This window comes from Culex quinquefasciatus, chromosome 1 (genome assembly GCF_015732765.1).
Source record: "Culex quinquefasciatus strain JHB chromosome 1, VPISU_Cqui_1.0_pri_paternal, whole genome shotgun sequence".
Classification (NCBI taxonomy): Eukaryota; Metazoa; Arthropoda; class Insecta; order Diptera; family Culicidae; genus Culex; species Culex quinquefasciatus.
The window spans coordinates 111,116,431-111,136,146 of NC_051861.1; the positions used below are offsets into that span (position 1 = coordinate 111,116,431).

Sequence of the window (19,716 nt, forward strand, 5' to 3'; positions counted from 1 at the left end):
TTTTCTACATGTATGTAACCTCTTAAAAAATATGTTTTGGAACACGACAAAAATAGTTTCCCCGTATGTATCAACGAAATAAACAGTTATATAGTTGATAACAGATGTGTTAACGTATATTCAACAATTTTTATTGATTTATGACAGACTTTCTTGGCAAATAGTCCAAACTACTATCTTTTTTCTACATTTACAGTTTTCTCATAGAAAAATCAAACAAATATGGGAAAGTAGTACAGTCATCCCACATATTCGGAACGGTTTACAGATCGACCGATGGTCAAAAAATCATAGAAAATCGATAGTTGAACATAGTTTCGCACGAGTTTCGCCGCCATCTTGGAACTGATGGACGCAAGACTTGAAACTGTCTTTTACTAGAGACCCTAAATAGGGAGACTGGTCTAAGCTTGCTAAATCGATCTGGCAACGTATGTTTTGAGCTTGGCAACACTGATAAGTTTTGCTGGGCGTAAAGGCAAATGCTCGTTTGGATACGTCAAACTCGTGTCTGTTTGGGTACGTCAAATTCACTTCGACCAGTCTCCCTATTTAGGATCTCTATCATTTACACGTTTATCGAAAGCAAGAATACATTTCAGAGTGTTTTTTTTAACAGATTGGAATTCTGGAGCGGAATTCAATTCGGATCGTTTACATATTCCGTTTCGAACGCAACAATCGATTCCGTGTACGTAAACGATTCGAATTGGATTCCGTTTTAGAATTCCGATTGGGTTGACTGGGTAGCTTTGAACGTAACGCCTACTCGGAAAAATACTTTTGCTATCAAAACAGAGATGGCGCACAAGCCAGAGTGGATCACGAATCAACTGTGGCAATTTGGACAGAAAACCTGCCGAGGGGCGAGACACGTCTAATAATTTGTTGTTCATCACTAATCAATCAACTATAGTCTGTTAAATAACGCTGATTTGACATTTCGCTTCCCACCTATCGTGAAATGATCTTGGTACTTGAAGAAAAGCCATTTTGACGGTTGCTTATTGGGAAAATGGCTAAAGAAAATGGAGATAGAAGCTTTGTGTCAATATTTTTCATGAAAAATATTTATTCAAAAATAATTAGCTAAGTCTTGCTTGTCATTTCGGATAATTCCAAAGCTTCAAACGGACCTGACTGAAGTTTTCAAACCCCTAGTTGCCCAACGTCACGCCAAATAAAAACACAGATATTCAATTTGACATCAATACGTATTTATTACAAGCAAACTTTCGCACTTTCCTCTTACGACGGAATCATCCCCTTGTTCCGCTTGAAGGTCGCCCCCGCCTTCCGGTTGTGATTTCCCTTGGCCGCCTTATTTTCATTCTTGTGCTTCCGGTTCTGCAACACGGCCTTATCCTGGCCCTGTCCCTTGGCCTTCCCCACCACATCCCTCTCCGGAGCTTGCTGACCTCCACCACCCCCACTTCCGGAAGGCCCTCCCGCACCTCCTCCCCCCCTAGCCTGCTGCTTGCTCCTCCGCCTCTCCTCATACCGCGCCCTAACCACTTCCGGATTCTCGCAAAAATCAAGCGGCTTCTTGCTCGGCTGAAACTCCCCCTCCTCCTCCCCCCCACCTTCCTCATCCTCCTCCTCCTCGTCCACCAGCGCGTTCCGCATCTCCTTCGTCAGCCGGATCTTCTTGGACTCCGAGTCGGCCATCGCGTCGAAGCTGTCATCGTACTCATCGTCGTACTCGTCGCACACGATCTGATACTCCTGGTAGCGCGTCCGCGTCTTCATCTCGCGCACGTGGCTTTTGTCGTCCAGCATTTCGCGCATGTTCCGCGGCTGCCCCGGCATTCCCTTGCCCCGCTTGATGACGCCGCGGACCGTGTCCCGCGTCAGCACGTCCAGCTCGTCGCCGTCGTAGATGTTGAGCCGTTCGATGCCTGGAAATTTCGGGAGGAGAGAAAAAAAAAGTTTTACTATGGACCATGTTCCGGGTTCACCGATTCTAAATGGCCAATGTGGCCAAATGGCCTCGGACACAAATTTTAAGGGTCGTAATCAACTTTCCGGCACGAGTAGGTGTACTTTGACACGTCGAATCAAATCTGGCACCATTTTTCAAGCTATGGACCATGTTCCGGATTCAACGGACCGGAACCAACGGACCAACTGGCCAAAATGCCCAAATGACGTCGGATACTAATTTAGGGACTAGAAATCAACAATCTAATCAGTAGAATTTTTCGATATGTCGCACTAATTCTAGAATTTTTTTTCATTGATGGACCATGTTCCGGATTGACAGGTTCCAGGTGTTCCCGGCCTAAAGTGGAGTTATCAACTTTCTCAAGTCAGTAAACTGATTCGATTCCACGCAGAAAAAATAAAGGTAATCACAACATTATGAATTTTATTTCGTGAACTTGATTCATGATTTTCGTAACAATGTTCATGATTTCATGAATCACATTCACGAGATCGTCATAAACATATTCATGGAGCCATGATTTATTTGTTCAAGAGTCTACAAACTTTATGAATTTTTGAGGAAAAAAAATGTTCATGAAACCAATTTTTTTAATTTAATTTTAACAATTTTGTTAAGTTTGACAATTTTATCTTTTTTTAATATTAAAAATGTTGACAATTTAGGAAGTTTTGTCCCTTATTGAATTTATGTCAATTTTGTAAAATTTCCAGACATAAATTTTCAAATTTTGGCAGTTTTGTAAATTTAGTAAAATTTTACAATATTGACATCACTGTAATTTTTTTCAAGTTTGTTAGTTTTGTCAATTGATGATTAATTATTTGATAAATTTGTCAGTTAAGTTCATGTAGACGAATTTTGATAACTTCGTTTATATTTTTTTTTAAATTTTGTTAATTGTGTCGATTCGGGTAATTTTGACGATTTTGAAATATTTTTTAATTAGTTTGAATTTGATTGACATTTTCATCAACTTTATTAATTTCGTGAACTTTGTCAAAATTATCTAAAGTCTCGATTTTTTCTAATTGATTCATTCTGAAAAATTTATAAATTTTGTCATTTTTGTCATTTTTATGTTTACAGTTTTGTTAGTTTTTTTCAATTTTTATTAGTAAGCTGACTCGATTCCACGCAGTAAAAATAAAGGTAAAACATTATGAATTTTGTTTCGTGAACAACTTCATTCATGATTTCTTGACAAGGTTCATGATTTCGTGAATCGCTTTCACGGGCTCGCTAAAAATATATTCACGAAGCCGTGATTATTTTTTTCCATGATCAGATTCTATAATAACTTTATGAATTTTAGAACTAACACTTCCATGATGCCATGAACATTACTCATTGTTTCCTGAAAAAATCCGATTTAAAAATTCCAGTTTATTTTTCTATTTTGAAAATATTGTAAGAAATTCCAACAATGTCAAACAAACAAATTTTATCAAATTTTAACAATTTTGTCAATTCTGTAAAATTTAAAAATGTTGACAATTTAGGGAATTTTGATGATTTTGTGAATTAATGACAATTTTTGTAAATTTTCTAGACCTATTTTTTTAAATTTACAGTTAAACCTCGCATAGTGCGCAGGCGCTACGCTTTGTATTTCTTCAATTACTCTGAAACGACATAATATTTTTGCAATCTTTTTCAAGCTGATTGGATATTGGAACAAGATGAACAAATTGCTTCAAAACGAATGCAAAAATATTATGCCATGCTTGAGAAATCGACGAAATACAAAGCGTAACGCCTGCGCACTGTGCGAGGTTTAACTGTTATGTCAATTTAGTAAAATTTTACAGTATTGACAGCACTGTTTTTTTTTCATGTAATTTGATAAATTTGTCAGTTTTGTCAATTTCGTCAAATTTGATTAATTTGAATTTTTTTTTATTCTGTAAATTTTGTAATAGTTTTCAATTTGGGCAATGTTCTCATTTTTGTCGATTCGGGTAATTTAAACGATTTTGGTATATCTTCTAATTTGTCAATATGTGATCAACTTGTCTATAATCTATGCTATGACATTTTTTTGCTAATTTTGTCAATTTTGTAAATTCGGAAAATTTTATAAATTTTGTCATTTTTTATCATTTTCGAAATTTTGTAAATTTGTCAATGTTGATAATTATGTAAATATCAAGTATATTTTTTTTGGTAAATTCTGTTAATTTTGTCATTTTTGCATTATTTTTTAAAGTTTGACAATATTGTCAGTTTTATCAATTTCGTGAATTTTATCAAATTTGTCTATACACTAAAACCCCCGATTACGCTCAGGCGTTACGCTTTGTATTTCGTCGATTTCTCTGAAACGACGAACATTTTTGCATTATTTTTTAAAGCAATTTATACGTCTTGTGCAGATCTACAAATTGATTTCAAAGATTGTAGAAACATTACATTGTTTTCGAGAAATCAACCTAACAAAAAGCGTAACGCCTAAGCGTAATCGGGGGTTTTAGTGTACAATCAATTTTAATTTTTTTTGTCAAATTTGTTGATATTGTTTCCATAGGTTTTGTAAATTTGGACATTTTTGATATTTTTTACAGTTTAGATTTTTTTATTTGTAGATATTTGGACAATTTTGCAAATTTAGAAAATTAACAATTGTTTTTTAATTTTGACAATTATTACAGTTTGGTAGATTCTGTCTTTTTCTGATATTTGGAATTTTTTATAATTATCCTAAATTGCCATGACAATCACATTTTTTTTAATTTTAGTAAATTTTGACATTTTTTCAGTTCTGCGATTCAGTCAATTTTGAATGTTTTTTTTAGTTTTAATTTTTCTACTTTCGAAATTTTGACATGTTTTCTAGTTTTATTGTTTTTGTTAATTTCTTAAATTTGTCCTTTCTTTTCAATTTTGAAATTCGTTCAAATTTTTTCAAATTTGGTTGATTTAGTCCCGTTTAATATTTAGTCTGCCAAGACGGAGTGATTGTTTTTTCATTTTCTAGTATTTTTTTTATTTTGATATTTTTGTCAATTTTAACAGTTTGCTCAATCATGACAATTTAAAAATTGCGTCAAATTTATCAATTTAGTTTATTTTTTTAAATTCGCCATTTTGTTCATTTGACAGTTTTGACAACGTTGAGAATTTCGTCATTTTTGTAAATTTGCTCAATTCGGCATTTGCGTTAATTTCGTCAATTTGAACCATGGCAGAGCTTTGCATGGTTTTTTGATCTTCCATTTTTCCCAATTTGTATTTTTTCCGTAAAGTTTGACAATTTTGCTATTTTTATTTTTTCGTCAATTTGACAACTTTTTTAATTTAGAAAATTCTATATTTTTTTCAAGGTTCTATAACTTCTGTTTTGAAGCCTTTTCAAATAATACTCTTAATTTTATCAATTTTGACAGTTTGAAAAAAAATATATATTTAATTTATTTTTGGTTAGTTTTGTCATTTAGTTTAGTAATTTAGTGACTAGATTTGACCATTTTGTCAATATTGTCATTTTTTAACCGTTTTGCTACTTTTGACAATTTTGTTTTTTTTTTGTCATTATTGTCAATTTTTAAAATGTAGACTATCTTGAATTTTTTTCTATTTTTTATTAGTTTTCTTTTTTTTTTTGGTAGTTTTGTGAATTGAGAAAAACTTTACAATTTTCACAATTTTTGTTTTTTTTTCTTCAATTGTGTCAATTGTGCTTTTTTGTGTTTATTTTGTCTATTTGTCAAGTTTGATAACTATGGCAATTTTATATTTAAAAAAAAATTGTATAATTTTTAAGTTTTTACAATGTTGTCAATTTGAAAAATTATGACACTTTTGGTATTTTTTTAATCTGTCAGTTTTGTCAATTTTAATTATGATAATTGTGTCAACTAATGTTAAATTTATCAACTTCTTCTTTTAAATTAATTTGACATTTCTTTTTAAATTTTAATAAGTTTTGTCAATTTTACTTATTTTTTAAATTTTAATGATCTTGGTTATTTTTGTACAGCCCAGTCACCGAATGCTGCTCGCTGGGCTAAAAAATTACGAGGGGACCACCGATGCAAAATATTTTCCTGATGAAATTTAAAAATAAAGGTTCCTCAAATTTATTAACCTTGCTTGCTATTCATATTTCTTTTATTGTGACTGGTAGTTAAATGAAATTTTGAAAAAAAGTTTGTTTATTCATTGAACTTAATTTAGCATCCATTAACCCCTCGATCATTTCGGTTTGTTTTGGTTTTTTGACGTTTGTCTGCTTTTTAACTGGGCTAATGCCCAGTTATCGAGCGCCCAGTTAAACAACGCCCAGGTACCGAACAAGTACTGTATTATATTTCAGATTTAAAAATTTTGATCATTTCGTCAGTTTTGTCAACTTTGATTTTGATAATTTTGACTCTGTTGGCAATTCAGTCCATTCCAGGTCCATTCAGAACCTTTTGTTAATCTGGATTTTTTTACAGTTTTGACCATTTCGCAAATTTTATCAATTTTGACAGTTTGAACAATTTTGACATTTTATTTATTTTTGGTTAGTTTTGTAATTTAGTTTAGTAATTCAGTCAATTTCGACCATTTTGTCAATGTTGACAATTTTGAACCGTTTTGCTACTTTTGGCAATTTTTTATTTTGTCATTATTGTCAATTTTGAAAATGTAGATGTAGTTTTTTTTGTTGATTTTGTTTATGTCAAATTTGATAATTATGGAAATTTTATATTTAAAATAAATAAATTGTCGGTTTTGTATAATTTTTCAGTTTTGACAATGGTGTCAATTTGGAAAAATTTGGCACTTTTTGCCTTTTTTAAAAATTTGTCAGTTTTGTCAATTTTAATTAATTTGGCATTTTATACCTATGTAATAAATTTTGTAAATTTTACTATTTTTGTCGATTTTGTAAACTTGAAAATTTTATGAGTTTTGCAAATGATGTCAATATTGCCAATTTCAATATCACAATTTAGTAAATTATTTTTTTTTGTAATATTGTCCATTTCGTAAACTTTCTCAATTTAGAAAAAAAAGTTTTGACTTTTTGTCAATTTTGACAATTATAATTATTTTGAATGTTTTGACAATTTTGACCATTTGGAATTTTGACAGTTTTTTTTTTTTCTATATATTGTCAATTATGACAAAGAAGTTGAGAATTTGGTATTTTTTTAGTTTGGTAATTTTCGATAATTTTAAAAGTCTTGCTATTTTTTTGTATCGATGTAGGTATTTTGTCATCTTGTTATAATATTTTTCAGTTATGATAATTTTGTTAATTTAATTAAATTTGAAAACTTCAACATGTTTTTTTTTAATTTGTCAGTTTTGTCCCTTTTGAATTTGATAATTTTGACTTTTTCAGACAATTATGTTTTGTTTTGTCAATTTTGACAGCATTTAAAATCTGGACTGTTTTTTTTAATTTCTTTTTTTGGAATTTTGTTCAAATTTCTTTTATTTTTTTCAACTTTGTAATTTTTATATGTTGTGACAAATTGACAATTTTACATCGTCGTTTGTGTGCTATCTTGAGACAGGTGTGCAGTATAAAGATAGAATGATAAGTTTGAATTTTAACAAAAACTGTTAATGTTGACATTTTTTTAATCTGGAATTATTTTTTAAATTTTAACAATTTTGTAAATTTTGGCAATTTAGACCATTATGTAAATTTTAACAGTTTTGATAATTTCGACCTTTTTTAATATTGTAAATTTTGACATGGTTGACATCTTCGTATTTTTTTCAATTTTACATTTTTGGATGTTTTGAAAATTTTGACAATTTTGAAAAATTTCACAAATTTTCAAATTGGATAATTTATCATCGTTGAAATTATGACATGAATGGTACACAGTAAAAAAAATCATGGTAATATTACATCTGGGAAGGGGTAGATCTTAAGTGTCAGTAAAAAGGTGTAATTTTACATCTGAATATGTGTAATTTTACCACTTTTCTGGTGTAATCCACTTTTTCAGTCTACATTGAGGTAAAATTACATCATAAAAGAGGTACCTTCAAAAAATACATCGTCGAAATTTACACAATTTTTTACTGTGTAGTTTTGACAATTTTGTCAATATGGAAAATTTGTTTATTTAATCGTTTTTGTCAATTTGGAAAAATTTTACCATTTTTTTAATTTTATCAATTTTGACAATTTATCCAGTTTTTTTAATTTTAAAATAGTGTTCATTTTTTTTTTAAGAATTCGAAAATTTTAATCTTAAACTGTATGTATTTTTTTTTAATTTCATGAATCTTCAAATTTCCAAATTTTAAAAATTCAATTTTCCACTCACCCGTCTCCACAAAGAACCGATCCTTGACGTCCGGCGGAATGTACGGCTCGGCCGGGTCGGCCTCCGCCAGATCCGGCGGCAGATTCCCCTCCAAAATCGCCGCAATCGCCTGCTCCGGATCGTCCCCGTATCGCAGCAGAATCTTCCTCACGTACCCATCCCCGAGGTGGGGCAACACGTCCAACACCTTCCTCACATCCGCCTCGACCTTCTGCTCGGGGGTCAACTCCACATCGCTTCGCGCCGCAGCAGGTTCCTTCGGAACGACGACGTCCTCCTCCTCCGCGTCACTATCGCTGCTGGCGTGCCCGATGGTCAGTTTGCCGTTTTCCTCCCCGCCGCAGTAAGCGCTCGCGACGAAATCCAGCTTAAAGTGGTCCAACCCGGACACGGTTTGCTTCAGCTCGTCCAGATCTTCGTCGAGTGGGTAGTGGCGTTGGTAGTCGCGGACGAAAATCGGTTCCGAGAGACATTCCGTAAGGATGCAGAGGAATTTATCGGCTGGGTTGAGCGAGTTTGGACCACCTTCGCGGACTTTTTCCAGCTGCAGCTGGACGATGGCGCGGAAGGCAGCTAGGAGGTCACGGCGGGCCGCGTTCAGGTAGGTCAGATAGGGTGACTCGTTGTCCATGGTGAAGACGTTTTTGAAGAGTAGGACGAGCGTGTTGTCGTAGAAGCCGCTGATGGACTGCTCGAGGCCGAGGTCGGCGCAGACTGGCCGACAGTCCGGGTAGAGTTCCACGAGGAGGGCCAAGGTCGTGCAGCAGTCCAGCGTGTACACGGCCAGGTCGTTGAGGGTGGCCGCGTTCGCGACCTGGCCCTCGATCCGGTCGGACTCGATTTGGCGCTGGATGGTTTTGAAGGTCTCCTGCAGGAACTTGACCGCCACGCTCAGATCCTGCACGTACTTTGGCTGCAGCTTGAACACGGTCTGGAGCAGGCGCGCGAGCAGCGGTTTATTGTCCGGGCAGCCGTAAACCGGAAGCAGCTCGACCAGCAGCGGAACCGACACCAGATAGTGCCGGTACAGCAGATCCCCGAGGAACTCTTTTGCGAGCCAGCACTGGTCGGACTCTCTCTGGGTGACCAGCCGGCAGATGACCTGGATGGTAAGCCGGTGCGCTTCCGAGTAGAGCGGATAGACGGTGGCCGCTCCGCGGACCACCCCTGCCAGGTAGTACGGGATGGCCGTTTGGGTGAACGAGATGACGGTTTCGATGGCGCCCCGGTTGTGGACCATCGTGGACCAGAAGCTACAAAAAATTTAAAATCTTAAATCTGACACAAACAAATTTCAAAATACTCACCGAAAGTGCTCCAACCCAAGCAGCCACCGGAGGTCCTTGATGAACCAGCCGGTTTCGGCGATCCACTGCTCCAGGGCGGGCCCCTCCTCGACCGCGCCCGCCTTGAACGGGAAGGGCACGTACCGGGTGAAGACCCGCGGTTCGGACCACTTTTCGTGCTGGGAAAAAAAAGAGTTAATTACTTTGTTGAAACAAAAGAATTTCAGAAATCTTACCAAAGCCGGGAGACTACGCTTGGAACCGCCCTCCTCCAGCTGCAGCGTCAGCTCGTTCAGTGGAAGCTTCTTTTCATTCTAAAAAAAAGTTAAATAAGTCAAACCCGGCATTGAAAACGACCTCCAAAGGATAAGATTACCTTAAACACTGTGAAAGCCATGATTTTATGCTGCAAACTTTCGCTCAATTCAATTAACACCACTTCATTGGAACGTAAGCAATCGCGGAAGCCAAAATCACCGACTTTTCATGAAAATTACGGCCACTTTTCACCTAAAAAAAATCTCAAAACTTCAGACAAAACCGCTTTTGTTTACGTTTTCCACCACGCAAGCAGAAAATTGCGAAACAGCTGATTCGGCAGAAAAGGGAGAAACGTCAAAGAGCCTAAAAAATGCCACAGTTGATTTTTGGGCGTTACGATACACTCTTTGGTAACGCTTGGTTGGAAGCGCGCGCCGCGCACAGGATTTTGTAACTCCTTCGCCACGTGGTCGCATTCACGTGCACGCTTACCAGGCGATCGCAATTTTTGAGATCGATGTCGCAAAAAGGAGTTCACTTATGTCATCTCAATTTTGAGATCAATTTCTTTTGTTTACATTCGCAAATTTGAGTCGGAGAATGTGCACGCAAAGCCGACATTAGTCTTTTAAGACTTCAAATTAGGCTTTATCGAACCTAACCGTCTTTTTAAGCCTAATGATGGGTTAGTCTTTAAAAGACTAGTTTCGTTTTAGTACGAAAAAGCCTAAATTTTAGGCTTTAGACTAGTTTCGTTTTAGTACGAAAAAGCCTAAATTTTAGGCTTTATGTTATCGTCAAAAAGCCTAAATTTTAGTCTTTTTCGAGAATGCAAGGGGATCAGAGCGGACATAATCCAAGATGGCGGTACTTGATTAAGACTTATTTTTAGGCCTAAAAAGACTTATTTAAAGGTTAAAAAGACTAATTTTTAGGCTTTTGCTGGAAATGGGAGGGGTCAAAGCGGACAAAATCCAAGATGACGGAATGGCCTATCTACAATCACTTAGCTTAGAATAGTTAAGTAAAGTAAAACTTAGAAAATGTACACAACTTACGGCCGTCATCCACAATCAACTTAGAAAATTTGCTGGGCTGATATACGTTGCTATGCAGTTGTTTGTTTACCTTTGATATGGAAACGTCAACTTACCGTAGATTTTGAAATTTTCCAAACCATACGTCAAGAAAATTACGACGCCCCATGTCAGACGGTGAACACGTGGCTGAGCATCTACTCGAGTTTTGGCTCAGGAACATTCTTTAAAGTACTAAAATTATAATTTTTGATGTTCCTGGAAGAATTTCAACTATTCTAAATAAAGTAAAATGATGATTTTGTGTTAATAATGCAATCGATGCCTCTCCACGTGATCACCGTCTGACATGGGGCGTCGTAATTTTTTCCTAGCCGTCATAGCATACTAAGGACAATGCGTACATTTGAAGGGTGAATCGATGATTCTGGAGACACCGGACGTCGATCCAATGCGCACCTTGGGGACAGAATGGACAAGCCTAATTCCTTCTGGAATGTGTTCATTGGACCATCCCCTACACACCTGTCTTTATTCCGAGTGAATCCATGTTGTCCCAAGACCTGTAGGAACGATTGAACGAAAAGCACAAAAATCCCATAGTAATTTACATGTAAACTTTGAACCGCTGGGGACAGGCCAATTCTCAACCAAATGGGCTGATATTTGGCATGAGAGTCCCTATGGGTATCCTCTACAAGGGGAACCTCGGTTTGCCTGATTCTGAGAACTTTTGGTTTTGGATGAAACACCCTAGTATATATGTATTTAAATATATTTAAATTTATTAAAATGAAAAAAAAAATGTTCAGAAAATCTAAAATTGGAGAATTCCAAAACCATAGTTCTAGCAATCAAAAAAATTAAGCTTAAATAATAATATATTGTTAACAAGTTTGCAGTTTTTTTTGAAAAGGTACAATAAACCAAATTTTCAATTTTTGCTTTTTGGGTGTTTTTTAATACCCCTGACTCAAGGCGGTTCCAAAAATACCCAAAAAGCAAAAAACTGGAAATTTGGTTTATTGGACTCCAGAATATAACTCCAGAAGTGTTGAATTTTTAAATTTCCAAATTTTTAAATTCACAAATATTTCTAATTCTCCTAGTTTGCAATTTTTGAAAAATAGTTTTGAGTTTTTTTTTTATTCATAACATTTTGAATTGGCTGGTACAAACGAGGGTACAAATATAGTTTTTTTTTGTTTTTCGCTAAAATTTTTGGTATGTTCAATTAGATTGGTGCGTTGGAAGTGGGAGTCGTGATTATTCAGGTTAATTTTTTGTGTGTGCTTTTGTGTCGCTATTCGTATGGGGTGAGTGCATAGTTTGTAAAGGTGGTGTAAACAATATTTGGAGCGAAAAGTGGTATTTTGTGTGTGCCTTTGGTCGTGAATTGTGTGTGTCTTAATTTATTGTTTTGTGATTTTCAAAGCCCTTCCTATATCATCGTTGATCGGAAGGCACGGCGTCGGGTGAATTGTGTTTAAATTTTTCGATGTTTTATTTATTTGCGGTGAAAAAGCCATTTCTATATAATGATCGAAAGACGCACTGACAATTTGGATCGTCGAGTTAATAGTGGAGCAAAATAACTGAGTGTGAGTGATTTTGTGTGCTAACCAGAAAGACCTTCCCATAGCACCGTTGCTCGGAAGGCTCGGAAGTAGGGATCTTCAGAGATTAAACAGTGAACGGATGGTTGGCTCCCACTGATCATTTTTGATTCATTGTTTAACTTCAGCTGATCTGTCAATAACGGAGTAGCAGCTCATTGGCAGTCAACCATGCTCATACTCATGCTCATGCTCAAAATTTTTGGTATGTTCTATTTTTTTTAGGCTAATGATTGCAAAGCAACTGAACTAGTGTAAAATGCATAGTGCGTCCATCCCGAGAATTCCCGGGATTTTTCCAAAACCGGGAAATCCCGAATCCCGGGATTTTTTAAATTTGGTTGTGGAAATAGATCAACAGTTGAATACTTAGTAATCGATACGAATTTTAAAGCATTAAAATTTGTATTTGACATATATCAGCATTAATTTGGCTTGTTAGGGAAAAATGTTAATGCTTTGCGCCTTAAATATTTTCTATTTAATTTAGAAAAAAGACTCAGTCTGTGGTATTATATTCACATATATTTATGTCTTTAAACATGAAAAAAATATTATATAAAAAAATAACTTTAAATCAATAACCGGCATCTGAAGCAAGTCAGGACAAAAACTAATTAAGACAGTTGTTTAAGCTATTTTTTTTGATAATGTTCTGATTGTTTTGATTGATTTCAACAGGAACACCGATTTCCAAATTCTCTAAAATTTCCTGTAACTATTAAGTCTGCAGTCCCTATTATCCCCACTTGGTGGTAGTGATTTAAATATATATATTTTTAAAATGTTTTATATATAAAACATAAAATTCTAAACTTATCCAAAGTGTTTCATTGCCCGGTATAATTTTTTTTCTTGTTGTTTTAGACAGTTTCAATGAAATTGTTTAAGCTTTTGTAGTCATGTTTTATAAATAAACAAGCTCTTCCCGGCAAACTTCGTCCTGCCTTTTTTTGGTTTCCTGACGTTTCTTGCTTGTTTGGTAATTCAGCCTCCTGTGATTAAAATTTAATTTCACGCAGCTTTTCCCATACAATCTGCAGATTTTCTGGAATCGGTTCCAGAGTGGCCAAAGTTGTAACTTTTTGGCGTAAGAACCTTCCTTGGGTTACGAACTCAACGCAACAAAGAGCACCTCGATCCGACGCTCCGTACGCTCCGTATTGAACTGATTCGCGTTCGAACAAATCGTCGAAATTTTATATATATATATATATATAGATTGGAGATAATTTTAATTATTTAATTTATTTGCCCATTCCTCAACTTTGACCAGAGCCGAGGGATACAAACTTTGAAAAATATTTGCATCGGCCTTATTAGTATCTTATCGTAAAAAATATTTTCAGATCTTTAAATTTTCGATTTTTACATGTTTAACCCTCTACAACCAAACCCGCCTCAAGACGGGCTTCGATCTAAAAAATCGCCCAAAATCCATTGATAACCATCTTTTGATCTTTAAAAAGCATTGAAATTAAAATACTTAAAAATAAAACATGAGATGTAAAGTTTGTCGTAGAACGGGAAAAATAAAATTTAAAAAAATGAGCAGTAGAGGGTTTAGTTTTAGCGTTTTTAGAATTATTGAACATTTGGCCTGCCGCGAGAAAAAAATTGGTCTCGTCCAGCCAAAAAACGTCGGAAGCTTCCAAATTTTCTGCAATGACCAGCAAATTAAATGTTCTAAATATTTCATGGGTAAAATTTACAGTTTTTTGAATACATTTTCAGCTGTAAAAATGGCCTTTCTGCCACAGCAACAAGAGCATTTGATGAGAGGTGGGAAATTAAATGTCAAATTAGCGATAATGAACAATATTGGTTCATGTACGCAAAGATTTGTTTCCTTTGCTCGACTCTCCCCGCAAACGTCAAACCATACAAAATTTGTACCATAGATGTGTCTTGCCCCTCGGCAGCCAATTGCCACAGTTGATTCGTATACTTCGCCGGCGTGCGCGCCATCTCTGTTTGGGTAGCGAAAGTAGATCCAAGTAGGCGTTACGTTTAACGGATTTGCACGTTCAAGAGGCTTGAATGAGTTTAGTGGAGCCTTTTACCTTTAAAGTGACATGCCGTAATACAAACACAAATTTAGTTGTTTAAGACGAATTTGCGAGTTTTTATTTGTATAATTCTAAGGGTTCATGCTTTTTGTTTGCAGTAGGTAGGATTAAATACATCGTAGTTTTACTTCTTCATCGAATTTCGCTGGGGACGCGCGCGCTATTTACATTTACATTTAATTTTCTCGGTTTTGTTTTGCAGTGTTAATGAAATTAAAATAATTCAACAATTCCTCTTATTCTCGTACCAATCAATGAACCGTCTTGCTTAGCGTCGAATATTTCTACGGGGTTGTTCAGAATTTGATTCTATGTGTTTCATTCATTGGTTTTTGTTGGGTTTGCTGTTACTTTTTGTTGTTTTGTTTGCTCCGATCATTAAGCTTGTTTTATCCTAACGTCAACGACGACTCCTTCTTCATTCTATTCTATAGAGCGATGAATTGAGAAATGGCACCATTTATAATTAATTTTATCTGTTTTGCTTCCGTTTCTTAATATATAATTTTCACTTAAATATGCGATGCTTCGCATCGCCATTTTTTCAACTTTATTTTCTCTTCTTTTTTCTGGGTAAATGTATAAATATATGTGTATGTAGAAGGTAAAATTTTGCCTCTCTCTTTGTTTTGCTTACTTTCTAAGAGTGTCGCACGTTTATTTTCATTTATTTATCCTTTTTTTCGTATAACTAACACGAGTCACTACTTTGAGTTACTTTTCAATGTTTCGACACTATTTACACAACACCGCCTTTTTAATACTTGGTACACTTTTTCGAGATCACTGCTAATTTCACACGATTTTAAATGCAATTCGAGTTTCGTGTGCCCGCGGGAAGCATTCTAACGCCAACTTTTCCCGCAGTTTGCTATGAGCGTGTAAGTTTTGTCCGTCGGTAATGTACACGCACATGCAAAATTACTCAGATTTCGTTGGAAACAAACCTACTCAACGATTAAGTTTGTTTGGCAGATGTCAGATTTGGCTGAATTTCAGCCGGTTTTCATTGGAAAAATACCTAAATCTGATTACTTTTGACCTTTTCAACTCGATCCTGAATAGATATGATTTTGACGAAACATGATTGATTTTGAGTGTGCGTGTAAAACTTTGCTGTGGCGTTTCGTTTGACAGCTTGCAGAAAGGGAGAGGAAAATGCAAGATGGCCGCCTATTAAAAACTAAAATTTTGAATTTCCTATATTACCATATTACAAAATGACGTAAAATAAAAAAAAAACTATCAAAATTTACTAAATTGTCAAAATTGTCAAAATTGTCAAAATGATCAAAATTAATAAAATTGACAAAATTGTAAAAAAAATCAAAATTGACAAAATTGTCAAAATTGACAAAATTAACAAAAATGACAATATTGACAAAACTGTCAAAACTTAAAAAATTGTCAAAATTTACAAATTTCACAATTTAAAAAAAAAATGCTTGATTTTCAAAATGGACAAAAATGACAAAATTAAATAATAAATTAATATTAAATTAAAACTGAATAATTTTTTTTTTAAATTGAATAAAATTTAATAATAAAATCATAAAAACTGTTTAATTTTTTAATAAAACTTGGATAAAAAATACATAAAAATTGAATAAAAATTAAATCAAAATTGAATAATGATTGAATAAAATTGAATAAAATTGAATGAAAATTCAATACAAAATTCATTAAAATTAATTTAAACTTTAATAATAGTTGAATAAAAATTAAATTAAAATTATATTTAAAATTCAATAAAAATTAAAATAAAAAATGAATAAGAATTGAACAAAAATTGAATAAAAATTCAATAAAAAATCAATCAAATTTTATAAAACAAATAATAAAAATTGAACAATACTTTAATAAAAATTTAATAAAATGTAATTAAAATTGGAAAAAATTAATGAAATTTGAATAAAAATTAAGTAAAAATAAACAAAGGATTAAAAATTTATGAAAAATTTAATTACAATTGAAAAAAATATTGAATTAAAGTTGAATGGAAATGTAATAAAAATTGGATCAAAATTGAAACAAAATTGAAAAAAAAAAATAATTTAAATTTAATTAGAATTGAATAAAAAATAATAAAAATTAAAAAAATCGAATAAAAATTTAATTAAAATTTAAAAAAAAATATAAATTTTATAAAAAATTAATAAAAATTAATTAAAAAAGGTTTTTTATCTTTTAACATAATTTGTTAATCTATAATAAAAAGTAAATAAAATTCGATTTTTTTTAACAAAGGTATGCTAAAAAAATAAGAACAGAATTTACAAAATTGATATACCCAAGTAAAAAAACACAAATAAAAAAAGGCAACATAAAAAATCTTAATTGATAAGAAATGTAATTAACTTAAATTGTCAAATTTACAAACATGACAAAATTGATAACGCTGAAAAAATTGACAAAATTAAGAAAATTGTGATAGTTTAGAAAATTGTCAAAATTTAATATTAAAGATGAAATTACAAAATATGAATAGATAAAAAAATACTAATATACTTGAAAGAATCAAAATAATTAAAATAATAGCATAAAACTAATTTGTAACATGACAAAATTGATAACGCTGAAAAAATTGACAAAATTAAGAAAATTGTGATAGTTTAGAAAATTGTCAAAATTTAATATTAAAGATGAAATTACAAAATATGAATAGATAAAAAAATACAAATATACTTGAAAGAATCAAAATAATTAAAATAATAGCATAAAACTAATTTGTAAACAAAAAAGGTAAAAAGGTTAAAAAAACAGCGCTGACAAAATTTACATAACTGACAGCATTGACCAAAATTGACACAATTAAAAGATATTACCAAAATTAAAAAAATAATAAACAAATTGGGAAAATGTTAAATATCTGAATAATATAAAAAAGAATTTAAAACATAACAAGATTAGTACAAAAAGCAAAAAAAAATCAACAAAAATAATTTATAGTAAAAATAATACTCAAACATCTCAAAACTCTCAAACTTTTCAAAAAAATCTCAAACTTTTCAAAAATCTTCAAATCTTTAGAATTTTCAAAATTCTTAAAATTTTCAAGTTTAAAACTTAAAGTTTCAAACTTCTCAAACATCTCAAAATTCTCAAAATACTTCAAATTTTCAAAATTCTTCAAGTTCTCAAACTTCTCGAAATTTTCAAGATTCTCAAAATTCTCAAAATATTAAAAATTCACAAAATTCTAAAAGTTGGCAAAATTGACAAATTGATAAGATTAACAAAATTTACAAATAGGGTCCTAAAGCCCTAAGTAAATGTTTATGAACAACGATTTAAAAACACGGTTAATACTATTCCAATCACTTTTTGTTATTTTAAGGCAAATAAAAAAGTTGACAAGTCTAAAATGTATTCTAAAAGTGGGTTACGCGGCGAAAGCGTGTAGTTTGACAGGCCGATATAGATTCTACGGTGAAAACGTCAGTCTATTGACGGTCGCGCAGTAGAGATAATATGTCGTTTTGAAGACATTTTTTAGTTGAAAAGTAAGTAAAATCGACAACATTATGGTTCTTTCAGCAGCTTCCGGGAAATCAAAATAAGGTTCCAAGAGAATTTAGTGTTGCAAAGTTGAAACATAAAGGAATTGACAGAAACAAATCAGTTCGTCGGCCATCTTGCCCTCCCCCAATCCCCCCCTCCCCTTTTCATCACATAATCATTGGTCTATCTACCTTCCCCTCCTCCCCCTCCTCCTCCCTCCGGTCAAACGCTAACCGGCTCCGGTCCCGCCCCATCCACCAAAAACCCTCCGTCGAAAACCGTAACCAACTCGCCGCCGTTCCCGTCCGGAAGTTCCCCACTGGAAACACTCCCGGACCGGCTGATGTGTCAAATGCTCGACGATCTCCCGTTGATGCTCGACCCCCCGGTACAGAACCCGGACGACGATCCGCCGGAGGTGGTCGTCGTCGTCGTCGTGGTCGCAGCCGCCGTCAACGTGACTTGCAGATGGTGCTGATGCTGGGGCGTGCTGCTGGCCGTGGCCGTCGTCATCGTGGTCGTCGGAGTGGCCGTCAGAAGGAGCTGGTGCTGGAGGTGGTGGAGGTCGGCGGCGCCACCACAGCCGGACGCCGGCGACAGGTGCGGACTGTGCAGGTTTGAGGAGGGGTGCAGGAGGGAGCCGTTGGCCGGGGAGGAACCGTTCGCGAGTCGGCGCTTCCCGTTCGATTGGCGGTGGTGGTGCAGGTGGCCGTTCAGGATCGATCCGGACGCGGGGTGCTTAAGGGGGAACTGAGGAATTTGAGGTTAGAGAGATTGGAAGAGAGTTGTTTTTGGAGCGACTCACCTCGGTTCCGCGGTTGTAGAGCGGCTTCTCGAACCAGGGCCACCGGATCGTCCGGAAGAGCGTGTTCCGGAAGTCCTCGCTGAACAGGCAGTAGATGTAGAACGTCAGCGAGTAGTTGATCAGCTCCATCAGGTTGGCTAGGGCTCGGAAAAGCTGGAGGAGAAGGAAGAAAAGAAGGTTAGCACAAGCTTCCGGGGAAACGTCAAATTCTGCGCTTCGAACCTGGAAGGAATAGCTGGACAGATGTTCCGGCGAAAGTGTCACGTGGAGAAGTGCCATCGGAGAGACGCAGATTAGAAAGAGAAGCGAGGTGCTGCCTACATAAAAACAAATAGATAACAATGGTCAGTTGGATGGTGATGCAATTTTGACATTGTTGACAATGTTGACAATTTTGTTTTTGTCAATTATGCCAATTTTGACAATTCTGACAATTTTGTCAATTTTGTCAATTTTGACAATTTTGACAATTTTGACAATTTTAACAATTTTGACAATCTTGACAATTTTGACAATTTTGACAATTATGAAAATTTTGACAATAGGGTCCTAAAGCCCTATTTAAATTTTTATGTGCAACGGTAAAAAACACGATTAGAAACCACTTATGATCACTTTTTTCATTCTAATGCAAACAAAATAAATTGACAAGACAACCTTTTTTTGGATGGATCAACTATGGTCCCTTGGAACAAGCTGTCAAGTAGAACCTTTTTTGTCAAGAAGAACCACGAGGTTATTTTTTAAAAATTGATTTAAAAACCATTTTATACTCTTTGTGGTCGTACAAAGGGTCATTGTACTCAGAAAAATAAGCTTTATCGTTGTGAACAAAATTTTACAAAATTGAAAAAAATAAAATTGTCTCAGTTGAAAATAAAATCAAAATTGCAAAAAATAGAAATTAGGCAATATTAA

At 34.4% G+C, this 19,716-nt stretch overlaps 2 protein-coding genes across 2 annotated transcripts in view; both read right to left on the reverse strand.

Moving 5' to 3' along the window:
• Window positions 1-1,195: 1,195 nt before the first annotated feature.
• On the reverse strand, window positions 1,196-10,086 carry LOC6052107 (activating signal cointegrator 1 complex subunit 2). Its single transcript, XM_001868396.2, has 5 exons — window positions 9,886-10,086; window positions 9,746-9,823; window positions 9,531-9,688; window positions 8,224-9,476; window positions 1,196-1,898 (listed from the first exon to the last, which is right to left on the reverse strand). The coding sequence occupies exons 1-5, from the start codon at window positions 9,904-9,906 to the stop codon at window positions 1,249-1,251; spliced, it is 2,160 nt and encodes a 719-aa protein (XP_001868431.2). The 5' UTR covers window positions 9,907-10,086; the 3' UTR covers window positions 1,196-1,248.
• Window positions 10,087-18,183: 8,097 nt separating this feature from the next.
• Window positions 18,184-19,716, reverse strand: part of LOC6052104 (probable G-protein coupled receptor B0563.6) — a 71,414-nt gene continuing 69,881 nt past the window's right edge. The window contains exons 7-9 of the mRNA XM_038266627.1: window positions 19,021-19,115; window positions 18,799-18,951; window positions 18,184-18,743 (exon numbers count right to left, since the gene is read on the reverse strand). Of these exons, the coding sequence (XP_038122555.1) occupies window positions 18,342-18,743; window positions 18,799-18,951; window positions 19,021-19,115 (650 nt within the window). The 3' untranslated portion in view covers window positions 18,184-18,341. The remainder of the gene's footprint in view (window positions 18,744-18,798; window positions 18,952-19,020; window positions 19,116-19,716) is intronic.

Coding starts and splice junctions, on each gene's coding strand:
- LOC6052107 (XM_001868396.2), bottom strand. CDS start 9,906: ATGGCTTTCACAGTGTTTAAG. Junction 9,689..9,745: donor AGCGTAGTCTCCCGGCTTTG/GTAAGATTTCTG, acceptor TTTTTTTCCCAG/CACGAAAAGTGGTCCGAACC. Junction 1,899..8,223: donor TCGGTTCTTTGTGGAGACGG/GTGAGTGGAAAA, acceptor CGAAATTTCCAG/GCATCGAACGGCTCAACATC.